Source organism: Lutjanus erythropterus, chromosome 19 (assembly GCF_056507025.1).
Source record: "Lutjanus erythropterus isolate fLutEry1 chromosome 19, fLutEry1.hap2, whole genome shotgun sequence".
Classification (NCBI taxonomy): Eukaryota; Metazoa; Chordata; class Actinopteri; order Lutjaniformes; family Lutjanidae; genus Lutjanus; species Lutjanus erythropterus.
Window position 1 is genome coordinate 18,784,335 of NC_139335.1, and position 20,668 is coordinate 18,805,002.

Here is a 20,668-nt window from a genome sequence, read left to right on the forward strand (position 1 = left end):
GAAAGTGACTGAGCTGCAGCAGGCTTCAGAAGAAGGGAGGGGTGGAAAACAGACGTTTCCGTGTCAGTTTTATCACCGAGAAAGCTTTTCGACAGACACTCGAGGTACGTTTTTAGACATATTCAACGAGTTCTCATCGAACTGGCTCAGTATTTTTTTATCAGTTCAGTGTGTACAGGTCCCTCCGCTCTCTCTTGGCTTTTGTGCATCGCTTTGGGGTGGGAGATGGTGCTGAGCATGAATGGACCACTGTGTGTTGTGCTGATATCACACTAGGCTACTGTGCATAATGCTAATACACTGTACTTTGGCTCAAGCATTGCAGCTGTGTGGTGCATTTCTGTTTTGTTTTGGTAGCTGTGGGTGTTTGTTTCCACCCACACAGGACCGTAACATGATGATGTAGTGATGCAGCGGCGTGGTTGCATCGCGCAGAAACTATTTCCTTAAATCAAACTGGATTACTCTGGGCCACCGGGAACTACATTGAAACAAGTCCAAGCGAGTGACTCAGTGTTAATTTATTACTTTGTAACGCTACTTATTAAAATGGCTACAGCGCTTTATCCTGTAATTACTGGTAACGTTATGCAGACCACATTATTTACATATCAGCCCATTCATTCAAATAAGTTCTTAGTGGTTTGAGCGAACAATAACCTATAGACTATTTATTATATTATTCATTATTATGTGAACTTGGCGTGTAGTGTTACTGTACGGGTGCTCGCGCGGTCCTTCCCGCCGTATTCGTACCCGCGCACTGAGCCTGTCAGACTGAATGAGGGGAGCTGTTTTAAAACCTGCCTTTTCCACTCCTTCAGGTAAAACCTGCTTGGCAACGATGTTGTAACAAAATCAAACACCAATTTGTAGGTTTACTTAACGCTACTACTCAAAGTTACTTTGTTTTCAAATGTGTTGTAGCAAAGTTACATATATCAGTAGTTCTCACATCATGGACCTCTAAACTGACACAAATTACACCACGAACCTTTAAGATTTTGTCCTGAGCACCCTCATCTGATAAGAATTACAGCCAGCTTTTACTGATGTTTTTTTTTTTGCTGAGGTCCCTCAAGGACCCCTGGGTGTCCCCAGACCCCCATTTGAGAACCACTGACTTAAATGTCCAGTTGCCGTGAACTGAATTGTTGTTGCATTCTGTACATCTCATTCTCAATGACTCTCCACTCAGTATGGAGCAATATCACTTCTTCATATCTGATACTGATCCCAGTACAGCAACCTTGAATATCTGCTGTTACTGACACCAATCTGATACCTTCTCTGTATTAGTATGGATGCACTTTACTTAACTGAGACACCTAAAAACGTCATGCTCGAACTATGAAACTGATATTCTGCTTCTGTGAAGGAGCAAATGCATAGCAACAACATGGCTCAGTTATGCAATACTGCTGCTGCTGAATTTCATGTTACTTTTTCCACACACAGTGCTTATAGCAGCATTTTTGATTGGTCAGCAGTATTTAGACACTCAAAATGCATCACCAGCGTTCAGTGATTTTGGGCGGTGCTGATACTGATACCAGAGACTGGGACATCACTGTTCTTGACACATGCATTGGCCTATGTTTAATTTTTTTTTTTTTTTTTATTCAAAGTAGAGTTAAAGTTGTATGAATCACGTTTAAAGTGGTACCAGTTTCTCTTTGAGTGAGTACTGCTGAGGTCTGTGCATATCCGGTGTTTAGAGGGTCAAGTTTTGTCCTGTTGCTCATCAGACACAGAAATCAACATCCCCTTGGAGACTAAATATTTGCAACAACAAGCACAACAACAATTAGATGTGGGTTAGCTCCAGTTTGTGCCTCTCATGAATTCCTATTTCCAGTTTGAGTAACAGAGCTTAGTGTCCAGTATTGCTAAAATATATAACAACATTTGGGTTGTTTAATAACATTTATTATAGTTATTTCCAATATACTTAAAGGCTCATCTAAAAGATTTTAAACCTTTTTTTTCCAATTTTCCTAATGCAAAGAAAGATGGTAGCAGGGAATGATACAGCTTCTTGTGTGCAGCATGAACCAAAATGGTGCATTTTACAGAACTGTTGCAGGAATTTCCCCTGTGCTTATTTAGGTTGGCTCATAAGCATTCTTTTTTTGTTTCTGCAAATTATTTCATAATGATAAATTAAGACATTTTGTGCAGTAATGCTAAGTGTAACATTATGTGTGGATCTCACCTTGCTGGCAGCTTACTGGTCCGAGCAAGCTAGCAGCGTGGTGCTGGTCACAGTTACACTAGCTTGCAGTTGACCACTTCTTTTTCACACGTTGCTGTATTGTTATCTTTAGGGCATGTATATCAGTACATTTACATACAGCAGCAACACACACACACACACGTGCACACAGGTGATGAGGATTGCAGAGCAGACCTGGCTGGTAATGAAGCTCACACAGCTGCAGTACAAACTTTAACAAAAGCAACATGAAAAAATAGTTACTGGCATCTGACCTACTATTCTTGTTATTTCGTTGGCTTCAAATGAGGCTTAACTTTCACATAGTTTCTCCTGATTCTCTCTTAATATTAGAACATTAGTCCAACATCGCTCCAGCCTGTGGGAGTAGCCACATTAGCCAATTAATTAATTAATTCATTAATCTGGCAAGGTTAAGGTAACCATTTGGCTTTCAGGTTGAAACAGGAATTTAGTTTTGGTTAGGGAGAGGATAATGGTTAGTGGTAGTCTGTACTGTGTACAGCATTGTGTGTGTGTGTGTGTGTGTGTGCGTGTGCGCGTGTGTGTGTGTGTCCATCGCAGCATCAGCAGCAGCACAGCTAGTTAACATGCCCACGCTTTTCTTCCCACCTTCATTCCCTCCCGTATCTTTCCATCTTTTTCAGTTCTTTCTCGCTCTTTCATTTAGTCATGCACACAAACACACAAATAGCTGTGTGAAATAGCTGTGGGAAGTGAGAAGTATGCAGCAATCAGTTGCTTGGTTGGACAGAGAGAAGGGGAAGAGCCTCACACACAGCTAATGCACACACAAACACGACCTCACTGAGATTATATGTTGACCTACTTTCTGTAGGTTGTGTGACTGTAACTGTATAGATGTCATGTCATCATCCAGTGTGTAGCAGGAGGCTCGTTCATCTGCAACAGCTGTGCATTACTCTGCTTTTTAATTGTACTGTCAGGGCTCCCAGACACTCGCACACACTCACACACACACACACACACACACACACACACACACACACACACACACACACACACACACTGCTGACGGTTGACTGACCAAAATCTTTGGACCTTTTTTGGACCTGACAGATAAGTTTCCATCCAATCCGAGTTGTTATTGTCTGTTTAGCCAACAAAATTGAGCTGCACAGCAATGACTAAACGTTTCCGTTATTTGGTTTCCGTGTATTGACATTCTGAACAGGTTACACAGAAAGAAAAGGAGAAAAGCAATTCCAAAATTAAGCCAGCACTGACTCTGTCAAATGTCTGTCCTATCAGTGACTGATTGCTTTGACAGAACAACACCCTGTCTGTCTGCTGCTGATGACTGAATGGAAAATGTTCCAGTTCTGCCCTGTCTAAACATCATGAACACAGATAAGACTTTAAAGACACATGTCCATATCCTGCTGAAAATATCATGGATGCTGTACATATCATCCTCAGGCTTGTTAAGTGATGTCTTGGACAGCTGCCAAAAATGTTGTCATATGAGTACAGTACAGTAAAAGCCATGATCGGGAAAAAAACTGCACAAGTGTAAGATAAAGATAAAGACAGGACGAAAAGTACTGCACACACACTGACAGCAAAACCCAGTAAGGCTCTCATCCTGAGCTGTAATGAAATGAGTGACATGAACTAGGCAAATAACATAAATACAACATTTTGTTTCTTTCAGGAGGTGAGGGGTCCCATATTTATTTCAGTGAATTCAACAAGAATTTGCTGTCAACAATGTGGCATCATCAAGGAAAAAATAAGGCGCATATCAATCGTGGTTTTACTGACTCCTTTCGGATTTTAAATTGTCTGGGACGAATTAATCTTCAGCCTGTGTTTTTATTATCATAGAATGAGCCCTTTATATCTATAAAAGGAGTGGGTCCTCTTCCTCGGAGACCGCCATGTTGTACCACCTTGTTTCTACAGTAGCCCAGAACGGACAAACCAAACACTGACTCTAGATGCGTCCTTTAGCATTCACACTTAGAAGGGGAGGGTGAGGTATTCAGGGATTCTGTTGGTTGAAATCCACACCCCACCCCTAGATGCCACTGAATCCTACATACTGGTCCAGTTTCCTCCAAAAAATGTAGTAACAAGTCTTAAATTAAACGTATGAAATATTAAACATTTTGTTTTCCCTGTCAGTTTTATATGAATTGTTGTGACAGTGGATTGTTGTGCTGGAGGACGCTGTTAAAGTAAGAGCCACAAGAGGAAGCTCATTGTTTTATCACATTTGAGCAAAATCGTAACATAAAAATTGCTAATCCATTCATCCATCCATCATTACCAAGGTTGTGTACGTTCAGTTAATATCAGTTTATTAATATCATTAGAAATTATTGTTATTTATCTCTGGGCACAGAAAAAATGTGATTAAATAATGAATAATTTAAGGAAGTAGCATCCTTACTGGTTTTACATGATACTTTCATACTTGGCCAGTATGAAAAATGTATTAAATCAAAAAATTTATTAAATTGTGCGCTCTGTGGGATGAAAAATGTCTCTCAAAAAGTGTTAGGCCGAAACTTTACTTTGCGAGCCCTGCACAAACCCTGACACAGGTCTGTATAGTGTTCATTTGTAAAGTTTTGCATGCTTCCCATTTAGTTAAAGGATGACATCACATCCTTTAGTTCAAACATCCATCATAAGTTCACTGAGGACATGAACTACATCCTGCTTTTCACACCAACACTAACCTGTCAGCCTTTCTTGCTGAAGGGTGAGCAGTAGCTCAGGAATGTTAATTGTTCACATTCTGCACACAGATTTTGTTTCACTCTTTATCTCACAAGCAAATCAATGTACAAACTCAAATATGCCACAATATTATAATATATACTTTGGGTTCATGGTCATAGCTGCATGCTTATGTACTCTTTTAGTTGGGCTATTCTTTAAACCTCATGTGTTTTTATTTTAAAACAATGTATAGACTCACACAAATCCCTTTTTCATCATCACTTGTGCCCTCTGTCTGTATTTCCCTTTCACCCCTCTTTATTTTGCTGCCCTCAGGACGTTTTACCAACCCAAAACATCAGTTTTGACTTCCTGATATCTTTCTCGTGTTTACAATAGCTCGGAAAGATCCTACTGATTCTAGCTTTGAACTGCATTTGAAATTTATTCGCTTTATAGCAGAGTCACCTTTTCTCTTTATTGTAGTCCTATTATGGTTATAGTTATAGTTATAGTTATATTGTAGTCCTATTATTGTTATTATGGAACCAGTTTACAATACACTTGTATCTGGCTGCGCTGCTAAACGTGAACTGAAGGACAGTAATTCAGCTGGTGAGGTAAATGCTAAATAACAGAATGAACACACTAACGGCACACTGTCGAAAGCTGATATACACCAGCAAACTGTGGTGCATCAAAACAAATCCATTATTGACAACAACCTCCATGAAACACAAGAAAGTTTCCCCTTTCTGTCCATGTAGTCTGTGGATTTAATTCAGGCTTGTTTTACTTCAATGTTCAGCCAAAACTGTGTGTTTGGTAAAAGTTGATGACAAGAATCTCCGCTCTGGGCTCTGTATTCTGTGTTTTGATCTGGAGTCTGGACACAGGAAGATGGTACAGCAGGCATCCATGGGGCTCATTTCTGTTGTTGCTCCTTCCACATGCAGTCTTCTTCAAAACAGCCCTTCGTGTAAACAAACAGAGTAACCTTGAAAATAACAGCGTACACTGACGTCAGACGGAGGAGAAAGTGGCACGCATTGTGACATTGCAACTCCACAGAGTTTTAAAATATCCTCACCGTTTTTAAAAAGCTGTGGCCTAAAAGTCTTTGTGGATAAAAGGCCCAAACGCATAGAAGAAAACTACATTTTTAAAGATACCCGTGTATGTGTGGACAGGACCTTCATGTACCAGAACCTTGAGCCAACATGCACAACAGCTGCACTCTGACTTTGTTCAATAGAATAGAACAGAACATTAGTTAGCATCACTGTTAACACACGTTTACTTTAGTCTTTCATGTCAGATTGGCTGCTGTGAAAACACCTTTGTGTCTTGTTACCAGTTAATTTATTGAATCTGCTTAACCAATTAGTGACTTGCATTCTCCGTGCTGTTTAGCTGCCAGTATGATACCAGAGCTAGTAGCTCATAAGTATTAAATAATTAATGTCCGTGTGAGACTGATTGAGCAGGCAAAGCCACCAGGATAAAGTCACAGTCACTATTTTTCTATCAATCCTGTAACACAGACCAATGATTTTCTATTAGTTTGACTGTTACCTCGGCACAGGAAATTCACTTTCCTAATGTAAGTCACTTGCATAGTAACAGCCAGCAATTAGTCATGGCAGCCAGTGAACAATATCAGGACATACTGGCTGTTTGCTAAACTATGCTTACATTTATTGGCTACATTGCTGCTCCTCACTATTTTATGTTTTATTTTACGATCTTCCTGTTTCCAGGTATGGTGCACCTGATATTTCCAGTTGTGTGGAGCTAGTGAAAGTTGTGTGTCTACTAATTAAAACAGCTTTTTAGTGGCAATAGCAGTTCTAGATATAAATAGTTGCACTGTCTTGTAGTTGAATAATACTGTACATTTATTTTTAAAGCACTGGCAAACAAAAAGACCTACGCGTGTCAACTCTAGGTCTTCATCAGGGTAAATTGCTACTAGTCAGCTCTGATATTATGTTAAAAGTAGTGAGATGCAAACATAAATCGATTATGAATCAAATGTTAAATTAATCCCAACCAATTTGGTAACCGATTACTTTGGTTTTTTAAGAAAAATAATCTCTGACTCCACCTTCTTAAATGTGAATATGTTTTGGTTTCTTTACTATGGTGGTCGAGAAGGGCAAATGTGCTGCATATATAAAAACAAGTTACATATACAGAAACTGTAAATACATATACAAGAGACATATAAGAAAACTAATGCAAAAGGAAAGCACTGCATATACAGAAATGTACCAGGCCTCTAGGGGCAGTGCTGAGCTTCCATGAGGGAGTGAGAAGAAGAAAATTATGGTTAGAGGAGAATTTGAGTCGGGAGAGGCCACTCTTTTTCTTTCTTTCTTACTTTCTGTTTTTTTGATACACCCGTTGTCTGTCTCTTGGGTGGAAGCTCAGCACTGCCCCTAGAGGCCTGGATCACCTCGGTTGTATGACTGGATATGCAGCATTTTCTTTTTGCATTTGTTTTCTTATTTGCAGTGCGCTTCTGTACATGCGGTGTGTTTCTGTATATGCAGAGCTTTTCTTTTGCATTTGTTTTCCTATATGCAAACTGCACGTTTGCCCTTGTTGGCCACCATACTTTACTCCTTTGTGACAGTAAACTGAACATCTTTGGATGGTGGACAAAACAAGACATTTTTCAGCATTTGAAAAATAGCTTTTAACAGGGCTTTTAACATGCCCTTGTTAAAAGCGCATGCTGCAGCCATACTGTATAACACAGGGCTTTATCATTTGACATTTTAACAGAAGAGCAGTTTGTACTCAGTATTCCTGGTGCTGCAGCAGACTCAGTTAGACAACAACATTCCACTGACACATTAAATTACTCAAGTATTGTCACACAGAGCGTTCATACAAGAGAGACAGCAAACACTGAGATGCCTGCTGGCAGAAGGTTATTGAATCATAATGCCGTGGCTGTTTATAAACAGTCACGGCATTATGACAGTTGTAGTGAAGCAATAAATAACTGAAAGCTGTCTGGTCTTAAAAAAACACACAAAAAAGAGGAAGGAATAGATTGTTGAAAAAAATACTCTAATAAATGATTCATAATTCGTTCATTCAAGGAGTGATATTGGTGTTAACATTCTTGTTTGCTTGTTTTTCCGTAGCGATGGCGGAGGCCCACCAGGCGGTGGCATTCCAGTTCACCATAACGCCAGAGGGGATTGACCTGCAGCTGTCCTATCAGGCCCTGAACCAGATCTACCTGTCTGGAGTACGATCATGGAAGAAACGAGTCAGCCGCATAAGGGTGAGGATGATGGGAAATCCCTGTGTGTGTGCTTCTCCTCACATTATACATAGGGGTGAATGATTATTTTGACTGATATTGCAATAGTGATATGATTTGCAATATTAGAGGGAATAATCATTACTCTCATTTCTTCAGTCTGAATAATATTTTCTGTAGGTCAGGACATCTCTGGAGTATGACAATATTTAATTTAAAATTGTGTTTTGATGCACATTTCACCTAAATATTGCACCTTCTGCAATTTCAATAAAAATCTTAATTGTTCAGCCCTAATTTTACATTTATGCACCATATCTTTTCAAAGTGTAGATATTAATTAGATCTGTTGTTTGATAATTAGATTTACAGTCAGTATAGTGAGGATTATACTGAGTCATGTTCCCCAGACATGTTTAAATGACGGGACAAATCCATCACAGCTGTCTGCAACCATGATTCCATCAATGCATTTTTATGCACATTTTAAGTATCACACTAGAAAACTTTGCAAGAAAGGTTTTACGTTCGCTTGACGTAGTTTTTGAATAATGGGAGATGGAAGCACGTTCAGAGAGATGTAAGAACAATTGCAATAACCTAATTGAAAAAAATATTCTTTAAGAACTTTCTCATTGTCTCTTGTGGATGGGTAAGGCGACAGGTTCTGTTTCTTCTTCTTCTTCTTTGAGGTTTGTTTGTGGTTGTCAAATGACTGGTTGTGTTTCCGGTTCGCGACCTCTACTTCCTCTGCTCTTATTAACAAAGCCAAGTTTTGACAAAACTACGTTTTGTGGAACCCAGTTTATTCACTCCAAACCAGTTGTTGGTTGCATGCCTTCACATTTTCTCTTTTTTCTTATTGCAACATTTAAAATTCACTTCAAATTAGTTTGACAGTAGGATGAAACGTGGCTTGTGATGCTTATCAAGTCTGATCTGGTTTTAAAAAAAAACATGTTTCTCTTGCTCAGCCACAGCAGAATTTTTAATCAGCTATCAGACATGTAATAATTATTTTATTACATGTAGTAAGTGTAAGAGGCTTTAGTCAAGTCAATTTTATTTACATAGCTTAAGTTTGTCACAGAGGATTTTGCAGCTTGTGCAGCGTATGACTCCTGCTGTCCTGACAACCCAGGTGTGGACACATGACACAGTTCTTTGGCTACCTGTCAAAACCTTGGTGTGTGTATGTGTGTATAAGTTGGAGGAGGTGTGCAGGGACATAATTTGTGTGCAATGGGGAGCTGAACACAGACGGCCTTATTACAGGGTGTGAATTCCCATCTGTATACGTGAGGAATGCTGTACGTTTTCTAACAAGTACTGACATGCATGTTTGCCACTGCTGTGGTGACAAATACACAAAGACGCATATGCATATGATGTATTGTGACTGTAACTGTGCTGCAGAGGTGGATACAGAATATGTACATGATACACAAAAATGTTTCTAAATTTAAGTAGCATCAGTTTTTTCAGATGTTTGTTCTTAACAGGAGTAAACTCCAGATATTTCTTAAGGAGTGTCTGTGTAAAAAAGTGTGTGTAAAAGTGGGGAAAATGTCACAGACATCACAATGATCCACTGTTTCTTCTTCTGTGGTTAACAGAACAGGGTGATCAAAGGTGTGTACCCTGCCAGCCCTTCCTCCTGGCTCTTTGTTGTCATAGCGATCCTGGCCACCATGTACATGCGCTCGGATCCCAGCATGGGGCTCATCACCAAGATACAGCAACACCTACCACTAAGGTACACACACACACACACACACACACACACACACACACACACACACACACACACACACACACACACACACACACACACACACACACACACAAAGCAGCACTAAAATCCAAGTGCAGTAATACTATGTGGTATTTGGATTTGTCACTGGGTCACATGACATTGAAGCTATTGAATTTTCTATTAAACAAATGTAAAATAACCTTGTGGGGCTCCAAAATTGAACTGCTGAACCGGTGTGGTGTTAACGCTCAGAGAGCTTTTGTTGTTATCTGTCCAAATGTCAACTGTGATGGAAACAAAGACAACCTCTCTGAGTGTGGCCTCCAAATTAGATTCCATCACCTCAGATTCTCTGCGGAGGAGCCATGCAAACTCAATAAATAATGACAATACTTCCACATGTGGAAAGTGTGCTTCTCCCTCATCCTCCATCCTTTGTGTAGCCCTTTGGCAAGCAGCTGATGTGATCTTCCCTGACCCGCTGCACATACAAGTCATAGGATAGCCCACCTAGATGAAAAAGTAACTCAGTAACTGTAATATAATTATTGTTTTGGAAATTATAATCCCTTATACTACTTCTTACTGTAAAAGTAACAATATAACAGTAATATATTACTGAGTAACTTATAACTGCCCAACACTGTTGTAGATAGATCAGTACTGCTGCACATATCGACCAATAAGTAACAGGAAGTTGCAGTTTGTCCACCAGACAAGTGTATTTTCACACTGTGAAATGTCCCACTTTGTGTATATCGTGGTCGTAAAATTAAGAAAAACAACAAATTGAAGACAGAAAGCTGTTGAGATTTGCTTGAGCGCTGAGGAGAAGGGATTTACAATCCAAACAAACAAAACCACATAGTAAATAAAGTTGATGAGTCACTGTGGATCAGTGTGGGTGTGGTGTCTGCGCTTGAACTCTCCCCTACTTTCCTTCTTGTCTATTCACCAACTGTAGCTTTTGATTCTGCACTTGCAACATCGCTGACTCACTGTCTACACCATCTATTTACTCAGCGTCACAGACACACACACACACACCTGCTGCATTCCACTCTGATTAAATGACGGAGGCTGTAAACAGTGGCATGTCCTCTGACCCACATCGCTGCTGCAGAACATAGTCATCTGCTGGTTTAAAGAATAGTCTGAATAACAGCAACCGGTCTGACAACTAGACATGCTTTTCCATATCTGCATCACTATTTCATATTTTTTATCTTAGTGCATTATATAGCACATATACCTATCATACCCTATCATTTATTATTCCAATAATGAAATTGTAGCTGAAAAATATTGTTAAAATAATATCTGATTTGATAGATTGTGTTGAAACATTTCATTTGAATTCTTTGGCAAAATGTTCTATAACAGAAAAGGATTTTTTTTAATGAACTTTACTAAATTAAACATTTTAAGAGTCAAAACTGTTTTTTGTTTTTGTTGTAATAGTGATGTCAGTTAAATTTGGTTTGTCAGAGCTACATACACCTTTGCTCACTACATTTTACCGTTTCGTACTCTCAGGTGTGTATAAGCTACATGTTACATGAACTTCTCTTTGAAATACAAAAATGTGCATTTATTTGTCGTCTAATCAGTATAGGCCATAAGAAGCAGGTAATTATTTTAAAATATTTCTTTCAATTAATTGTTACCTTTGCATGGACAGTCACGCTTTCCTCCTATTCCCATTTTTGTCTTGATTTCATTGCATATGTGTATTTTATTAACTGATTATTAATGCTTTTTATATTATTATTCCCTTTTATTCTATGTATCTCATTTTGTTCTGCTGTTCATATCACATATTGTTATTGTAATACTCAATTTTCTACATTTGTTTCTCTTTTTTCCTGCTCAAATTAATTTCCTCATCTACCCAGCAGAGGTTGCTGTTGTACTTTTGTTGTGCTTTCTTGCGTTTTCCTCACATGAGTGAAGCTGCAGTCATTAACAGATTACTGTTCCTCCATATACACTGAAGAAACATTTAAATGCAACACTTTTTTTGTTTTCTGCTCCCATTTTAATGAGTTGAAAGAAATAAAATATATAATTATATTATATGTTTTTCACCATATGCACACAAAAAGCTTATTTCTCTCAGTTTTTGTCTAAATCTGAGTTAGTGAGCACTTCTCCTTTGCTAAGATAATCTTTCCATCCAGATATTGATTAAATAGCATGATTATTGCACAGGTGTGTCTTGGACTACACATGATTAAAAAAAAAAAACACTGTAAAAAGTGCAATTTTATCGTGAGTATTGTGACTTAATGAAACGTGTGATATGTGACATTTTATGTTTTTGTCCTTCATATGGGGTTTACTTACCCTAATTGGACTTCTTGTGCCTGGACAATTAGTCTTACTGGCTGATTTTATTTTTCTTAAACTGACATCTTCTATTATTAGAATGTTCCACAACTACCCTCAGTAAGAAATAATGTGGTTTTCAAATGTTTTTGTGTTTTGTATGATTATTATAGCTGCAGGTAACAAAATTATTTAAGAAGTGCTGAATTTAGCTTTCTAACAATTGCAGACATACTGCTGTATTTATGCAAGCCAGTAATTGTTCTTCCTGTGTCCCTCTGTCCAGTCTCCACGTGTCGCTCAGTGCTCAGGGTCAGACCATGGTGTCGGCGCTGGTCTTCAGCACTCTGCTTTGGCTCTCCCTCATCCTCGCGCTCAGATTCTGTCTCAAACTGCTGCTCTCCTACCACCGGTGGATGTTTGAGCAGCACGGCCGAGTTTCCAACGTCACCAAAGTCTGGGTGGTAAGCCGTGCCTTTACTTGGGATCACAGCACCCTCCAGTGGCTGCTTGGCAGAGGTTGCTTGGGACAAATATGGACAAATATTTTTGTGTATTGGTAGTTTTAACAGCATGTCTAACACCGTGCAAAGGATGATTTAAGAAGGCAGGGGCAATGATCCCCACAATTTGAGAGTGTTTTATTTTTACTCTGTAACTTAGGCCCAATAAAATGTGTTCAGTTTGAAATATTATCTGAACAAACTTTCCTGTTCCATTTCTCTTAGACTCTTCTGAGGTTATTATCAAGCAGGAAGCCTCTGCTGTACAGTTATCAAACCTCTTTACCTCACCTTCCTGTTCCTGCCATCAAAGACACACTCAGCAGGGTGAGTGGACACACACATTATCTTCACATACAGACAGCATCTATGTATATATATAGTGATCTAAATGAAGGCGTGAAGTAGCGGAACAGAAACTAATAACTGTTTAATAATGACAGCAGCAGATTTGGACTGACGCTCTGTTTTCTCTCTGCCTCAGTACCTGCAGTCAGTGCGCCCTCTGTTGTCCGATCCAGACTTTAAACGAATGACCGAACTGGCCAGTCACTTTGAGTCTAACCTGGGAAACCGCCTGCAACGCTACCTGAAGCTCAAAGCTCTGTGGGCCACCAACTATGTAAGTGGACTCAGTCTCATGCTGCTGAGCTGAAATGATAAGTCAAACAATCTGTTAGTTGAATTAAGTCTATGATTTGTTTTGACTTTCAATTTTGTTTGTTTGGATTTGATTTTTCGATTTAAACATCCTTTTGTTACACTGATGATTATGCCGTTGCGACAGATTACTAGTTTTACACCCTAACAACTGTCATTTACACTTTCAAATTCTTCTTCAAAAGAGAGTCTGTAGCGTATCAAGTGTGATATAATGGCTGGAAACGTTTGCTGTGTCGTCTCTGAAGTATTGCTTTTTTTCTCTGAACACACCAGACGCTGCAAGTTGGTGGGGGTGTAGAGAAAAACAAAATCGGCAATTTTGGCTTTGATTTTGATTGTTTAAATTGAAAGCTCATTTCAATCGATTTCCGATTCAATATTGAACTTGACTTATTTAATATTGCGACAACCCTACTGTTTGGAACTGTCATGTTGTCCATCTTTACAGTATATACAGTCAGTGGTCCAAACCGTCAGCTTGCTCCATTATCAGTCTATAAAATACTGTAGCGAATCCACCCAGTCTCTTGTCCCGCCTGACTCCTCAAAAAGGTTTTAATCTTTTTGAGCTTAACTAACAGTCCCAGAGGTTAAAACTAAAGTTAGAAGTCACAGCTGGATGATCAAACTCTGACTGAAACCAACAGTTACTTTCATTATAGATTCATACTCAAATGTCTTTTTTTAGAGCAGAAAAGAAACCAGAAAATATTCACATTTAAGAGAATTTTGACCTTTTTTCCTTAACAGTTACTCCAAATGATTAATTGATTATCAAAATAGTTGATTAATTTAGTAATCGATTAATCAAATAGTAGATTATTAATCTCTAGATCCAACATGAGTGCATCAGCCAGGTCTTTCATTACTCTTTGCATTAGAACACACATTGCTGGTGTGTTTAAACAGTGTCACGAAGCTGGCATGCTCACTGGGTGGTGCATTAAATCATTGATTGATTAGGTAAAGGTAAACACAACCTTTTATATGCCGTAAGTTTAATAACACAATCTGCAGTCAGAGAGCGCAGACCTCCGCCAAGGCCAAATACTGTGTCTCGCATTGCTAACCAAAGTGGAAAATAATTTATGTATCCGCATTAAAGTTTAACGGGTTCTTCCTTGTTCAGTGCTGCAAGTTTCCAAGTTTCATGAAAACTGGGCCAGTAGTTTTGTATATAATCCTGCTGACAAACAAACAAACAAGCAAACAACAAACTGAAATAACCTCGTTGGTGGAGGTAAAAAAAAAGAGGAGAGCTTTTTATACTGTTAAGTGTTATTGTTATCCACAGATGAAGCTATTTTGAACACAAGGCTTACACTGGCTCTGGACTGCAACATGTTTTGGCTAGTTTTTGCATTTAATGGATTCATTTCTTTTTTCTTTGAACCAGAACCTTTGATGTAGTCTTGTAGTCCTTTGTAATGATCACAGACTTTGAACAGAGTCCCACATACGACGCATTGCCAACATCTCAGAGCTTCAAAGGAGAAGTTTGTAATAACATGACCCTAACACATCATCAGAGATAAACGAAACATTTTGTGTTGAAATACTTGCTTCTTAGACATCAAGCTGCACCAGTGGTGTCCTTTTTTGAAATTGTTGTTCCGGGCGGCAGTGACCTTTTGTTTGATCATTTCACGTTAATTAGAGTTCAAATTAATTTCAAATATTCATCAAATTAGTTTATGCAAAACTTATTTTTGCATGCACAGGTGCTACATATTGCTCCTTTAAAAGAAAGTGACAATTTAAAGCAACAAGCTGTGGCATTATAATAAATTAAATCACTTTTTTTCTGCTCTGTTGGTGACTGAAATACAAAAAAAAAAGTGATAAGGAGGCAAATATATTACTTTTGGGCTGTTTGTTTCATATGAACAGAAGTAGAACTTAGGTTTTGGTTGCAGGTGAGCGACTGGTGGGAGGAATACATCTACCTGAGGAGCCGAAGTCCCATAATGGTCAACAGTAACTACTATGGCATGGTAACTAACAAAAATCAAAATCTTTATCTTTATGCAGCTTTCGCAATAAAGTTAATGGAAGCTTCTGTCCTTATTTTTCTTAACATCAGTTGTATCTTGCATCTTTTCTGCATTTTACTCTCCTTCTGTTTGTTCTTATGTCTTCAAAAGTACAAATCGTAAGAGGCTATTTTCGTTTTCTCGCTGATCCTGTCCTGTGTACTTGCTTTCCAGGATTTCCTGTACGTGACTCCCACTCCGGTGCAGGCGGCCAGGGCCGGCAACACCATCACTGCCCTGCTGCTGTACCGACGCAAGGTCAACCGAGAGGAACTCAAACCGGTAAGACCACATACACTTCTGTTGAGCAGAGATTTATGAATAGGAAGGCATGTTGTCAAGGGGTCAGACATGAGACAGTGAAGAGATAAAATCTCTGCTACCCAAACAATACTACTATCAGTTGATGTCTGTAGTGAAAATGTTTTTGGAGCGTGTGAAGGAGGACAGTAGGTGAAATCAGTCAGTAAGGAGTTACACGCTTCACAGAGCGAGGAGAAAATATTTTTATGCCTGTATAAAATATCTTGGTTGCTGCACATCTTGAAAATAGGATACAACACGCTCAAATTTCTGTTAAAGCTTAGTGACTGGGGACTAAATCTTTACTGTTGATCACCTCAAAAAAAAAAAAAAAAACACTAGGACAGCTGTCCCATTTTAACTGTTTAATGTCACACAGCTGTTTTGGGCCAGACACACTTCTTCAGCGTGTGTAATGACAATTTCAAAATAATGTACACAGTAAAGAGTTAATTATAGATGACCTCAGCCAGCACAATGAATACATCGCAACAGGGGGAGAATCATGCACCGTGTATTTAGCAGTGTACCTGTCCTTAAATTCAACCTACTGATCTGAGATAGACAAACCAAACAAACATATTGCCAATTAACACTTGTCAGCTTCTGCAGTTTGCCATGTGGTAATCAACAAAGTGAAAAATGTTAGAAAACAAAATATAAATTGAGAACACAGTTACATTTTTATGTAATTTCTCGTTTCAACATGCAAGAATGTCAGAAAGTTTACCTTAGCATCCACAAAAAACAAATAATATAGATTCTTTTTATTTTTTTAAAGGACCAGTGTGTAGGATTTAATTCCATCTAGCCGTGACCTTGCACTATGCAACCACCTCGTGTCACTCTCAGCTTGTAGGAAAACTTATGGTGGCTGTGAAACTCTTGCAAAGACACACTCACCGCATTATCTGACCTCTACATTTTTACAGATATTTACAAATCAGTGGCCTCAAACTCTGCCTGCTTCCCATTATGTCCTCCTGAAACTCTGCTAGAAACAATTTTTAAATATAATGTTGACACCAAACAAATTATAAGCAGAATTTATACACTACTTAACACACATAATGCAAATAATCTGGATCTTCTACGAAATAAATGGGAAACAGACCTAGAGGAAAAAATTCCAGAAGTAATTTGGCAAAAAATTATACAGAGAATTTATTCCTCCTCACACTGTGATTCAGTTTAAAATAGTGCACCGTCTTCACTGGACCAAAAACAGGTTATCTAAGATTAGGAGGGATATTGATCCTACATGTGACCGATGCAAACAAGCCCCCGCTACATTAGTACACATGTTTTGGTCATGTCCCAAGCTGTACAATTTTTGTACAATCTATCTTCAAGACATTCTCTAGAATATGTGGACAGACAGTAGACCCTTCCCTACTGATTTCACTGTTCGGCGTGACTCCGGTGGATGCTTCTCTCCCTGGGCGTTATATAAATATGATGGCTTTTTGCTCTCTGTTGGCCAGAAGGCTTATTTTGTTCAGATGGAAAGATGCTCTCCCTCCAACATATCACCAATGGATTAGAGAGGTTATGTGTCATATCCATCTTGAAAAAATTAGATATACTATTAGGGGGTCTACCAGTAAATTTTATGTTACCTGGCGGGTATTTATTTCCTTTGTAGAAGATATGACAGCTGCTAATATCTCCATGTAACCCAAGTGTATGTGTACCTGTTATTTTTATTTATTAATTAATTTAACTTCTTTTCCTTCTTTGACAGTTGGTCTTTATTTATGCGTATTTGAAACTATAAACATGTATGTTCACTTAATTTCCTTGGAAAGGAAGGAACTTGTTTAACTGTTCTGTATTCAAATTGTTTGTTTTTTTCTTATACATTTGAAAATAAAAAAAGACCTTGATCAAAAAACACACTCACCAGTGTTTGGTTTGTCCGTGGGCTACTATAGAAACACACAAACTCCAAGGATGATATCTTGCCCTCTGTGGATATAAAGCACTCTTGATGATTATACACCAATAAAATAAACTCCTATTATATTCAATTTTTGCCATTTTCTGCAAATAAACCCCTGTAAATCTTACACACTGGAGCTGGACAGTATAGGAAACAAAAACAAAATACATGTTAAATAGGTCATGCAGAGTACAACTGTCTGTTTTGTAGTTCATAAAAGAGTACTGGCAGAATTAAATTGAGAGAATACAATATTGTTGTTTACAATAAACAATAAATATTAATAATCAGTGTATGTGTCTCTGTGTCAGAGTCGTGTTCCAGGTACTGTCATCCCTCTGTGTGCCGCTCAGTGTGAGAGGATGTTCAACACAACACGCACACCAGGGGCTGAGACCGGTAACACACACACACGCACACACACACACACTTCATTTGGAGACATTACAGCTGTCCGTCTTGAGTCTGAAATGTGGCCATCCACACAGCAGCTGCACAGAGTTATACAAGGACACATAGATGATAGATAGTTTAAGCTTTGCACGTTGATCTATAATAATCCTTTGTTCTCCACAGATGTGCTCCAGCACTGGCAGGATAGTGAGTTTGTGGCAGTCTATCACAAGGGCCGGTATTTCCGTCTGTGGGTGTACCGGGCAGGCCGGCTGCTGTCTCCCAGGGAGATTGAGTATCAGATCCAGAGGATCCTGGATGACCCTTCACATCCACAACCTGGAGAGGAGAAACTGGGAGCTCTCACTGCTGGAGACAGGTCAGTACAACATGCCGGGGCTATGCTCCGGTGTCATGCTTACAAGGATCTTTTTGTTCATTTTGTTTGTAGTCGCATTGTGTCTCTTTGCATTTTGCACTCTTTATTCAGTAGTAACAGCTGAGTGTATGTCTCGCTCTTGGGTTAGTTTAACATTATTGGTCCTTATCAAATGTTAACAAACAGCTTCCTCAGGAGTCCCAGCATGGAAACTAAGTAATGTACTACCATGGGCCACTGTAGACAGGATCAGCAGCAAAACATATTTTAGCCACTTAAACCAATATTACTTTTTTTTAGATGGTGCTCTTTTGTGTTCATAATATTTTCACAGCTTTACTTTGTGAGCAACTTATCCAACAAGTAGTTAGTAGGAGTGGTTTGTCTGGCTGGTACAAAGAGGAAAGGATAGGAAAGAGAGGAAAAAATGCCAACACATTTCAGCGAAGGCCAATGAGCCTTAAGAAAACCACTTTTCAGTGAGGCTTATTGGAAAAAGGCTTTAATTTTCTTGGTCAGGCAGTGTGATTTTTTTTTTTTTTTTTTTTTTTTTTTTTTTTTGGCAAAACGCAGAAGGAAAACAGATATGCATATGTTTTTTTTTTTTAGCTTTTGCTGAACACACAAACCTTCTGTGCTCCATCATCTTCTGATCTGTAGTTTCTCTCTTTTACTGATCTAACACAAACTTTAATTGCCTTGGCAGAAACCAAATAAAACTCCCCAAAACTGTTCTGAAAAATGACTGAACATATTCAGAAAAAACGCGTGTTTTCTCAAGCCGTTGTTAAGAAACAAGCCAAAGAAGACTGGCTGGCTGGTGTTAGCTTTGAATTGTACAGAACATTTAGCAATAGAAATGGGGTCTGTTTTAATTTAATTCGCACTAGTTTCTGCTCTGTGAAGTGATCCAGTTTCTTTCATTTTTGATTTTTAATTGTGGACACAAACACAGTCCATCAACATCAACTGACACAGACAGACTTCTTACCACTAAACTGAAGTTCAGCTTCAGCTGCATGTGACCTTACACATAATACCAACAATGATAATGATAATAATGATAAAGAAAGTTCTGGTGTCAGCATAGTATCTGTATCACAGATATCCAAATTCAGATTAATAAAAATAAATTAAAATTATTTAATTATCTAAAAAGAAAAGCAGAAAAGCTTCTCATTTGCGAAGTTGGAATCACTAAATGTTTTTGCAAGAAAAATGGAAATTATCAAACTAGTTGACATGTAAAGTGAAATAAGGATGTGACCTGTTTTGATCCGGCCTCTTAAAGAATTGTAATTTGCTAAAATCCAAATGATATCCAACCTTACTCAGTCTGATGTGTGAGCCGGAGTTTGTGCCTGTCTCAGGGGAGCTTGAGGCCAAACACTTGAATATTTTATGAAGTTGGGATGTTGTTTGTGCTCCACTTCTACATTATGACTTTCTCTAATCTCCATCATCACTTTATATAAGATCGCATTACGCAAAAGCTAATTACAAAAATGGAGGCCTATCTCACTGGCTACAGTTACGCTATATATGCATTATGTTCCACTTGCTGGTATAGGTTACCAAATTGTGGTGATATCGGCTGTTGAGATGTGTGCCTTCTCTCAGATGCTAGACTGACTGCACTCGGTTTATGCCTGATTGAATGTAAGGGGGGGGCTTGAGAAGTGACTCACTTTCACCTCACTTTCCCACAAAGAAAGACCCTCCTGGGGCATGTGGGCTGAAACTTTTTCCTCTTCTGAAAGGGGGCCTGCCAGAACAAAATTGTGAACCACTGACATATTTTAACTTTGTGCACCAATTTCCACTGTTAAACATTCCCACACGCCAAGTTGTTAACACCTGGAGGAAAGATTTACAGGAGGACTTGCCCTCCGAGGACTGGGAAGAAGTGTGTGCTGAAGCACAAACACAAACTACCATTACACACCTCAAAGTACTGCAATATAACTGGCTAATGAGGACACATGTGACGCCAGAAAAGCTTAATAAGTATAATGGTGCCATCCCAGACTTGTGTATCAGGTGTGGAGAGGAGAAGGGGACGTTCTTCCATTGTGTCTGGAAATGCAATAAAGTTCAACAATTCTGGTGGGAGATTAAACAAGCTTTAGAGACTATACTAGGTATAAAATTAGTTCTTGAC

At 38.7% G+C, this 20,668-nt stretch overlaps 1 protein-coding gene across 1 annotated transcript in view; it reads left to right on the forward strand.

The window, feature by feature from the left end:
• cpt1a2b (carnitine palmitoyltransferase 1A2b) overlaps positions 1 to 20,668 on the forward strand; it is a 47,779-nt gene continuing 27,111 nt past the window's right edge. Inside the window, exons 1-10 of the mRNA XM_084744748.1 lie at positions 1 to 104; positions 8,086 to 8,228; positions 9,824 to 9,963; positions 12,578 to 12,755; positions 13,020 to 13,121; positions 13,279 to 13,416; positions 15,374 to 15,451; positions 15,665 to 15,772; positions 18,047 to 18,134; positions 18,312 to 18,507. Of these exons, the coding sequence (XP_084600874.1) occupies positions 8,088 to 8,228; positions 9,824 to 9,963; positions 12,578 to 12,755; positions 13,020 to 13,121; positions 13,279 to 13,416; positions 15,374 to 15,451; positions 15,665 to 15,772; positions 18,047 to 18,134; positions 18,312 to 18,507 (1,169 nt within the window). The 5' untranslated portion in view covers positions 1 to 104; positions 8,086 to 8,087. The remainder of the gene's footprint in view (positions 105 to 8,085; positions 8,229 to 9,823; positions 9,964 to 12,577; positions 12,756 to 13,019; positions 13,122 to 13,278; positions 13,417 to 15,373; positions 15,452 to 15,664; positions 15,773 to 18,046; positions 18,135 to 18,311; positions 18,508 to 20,668) is intronic.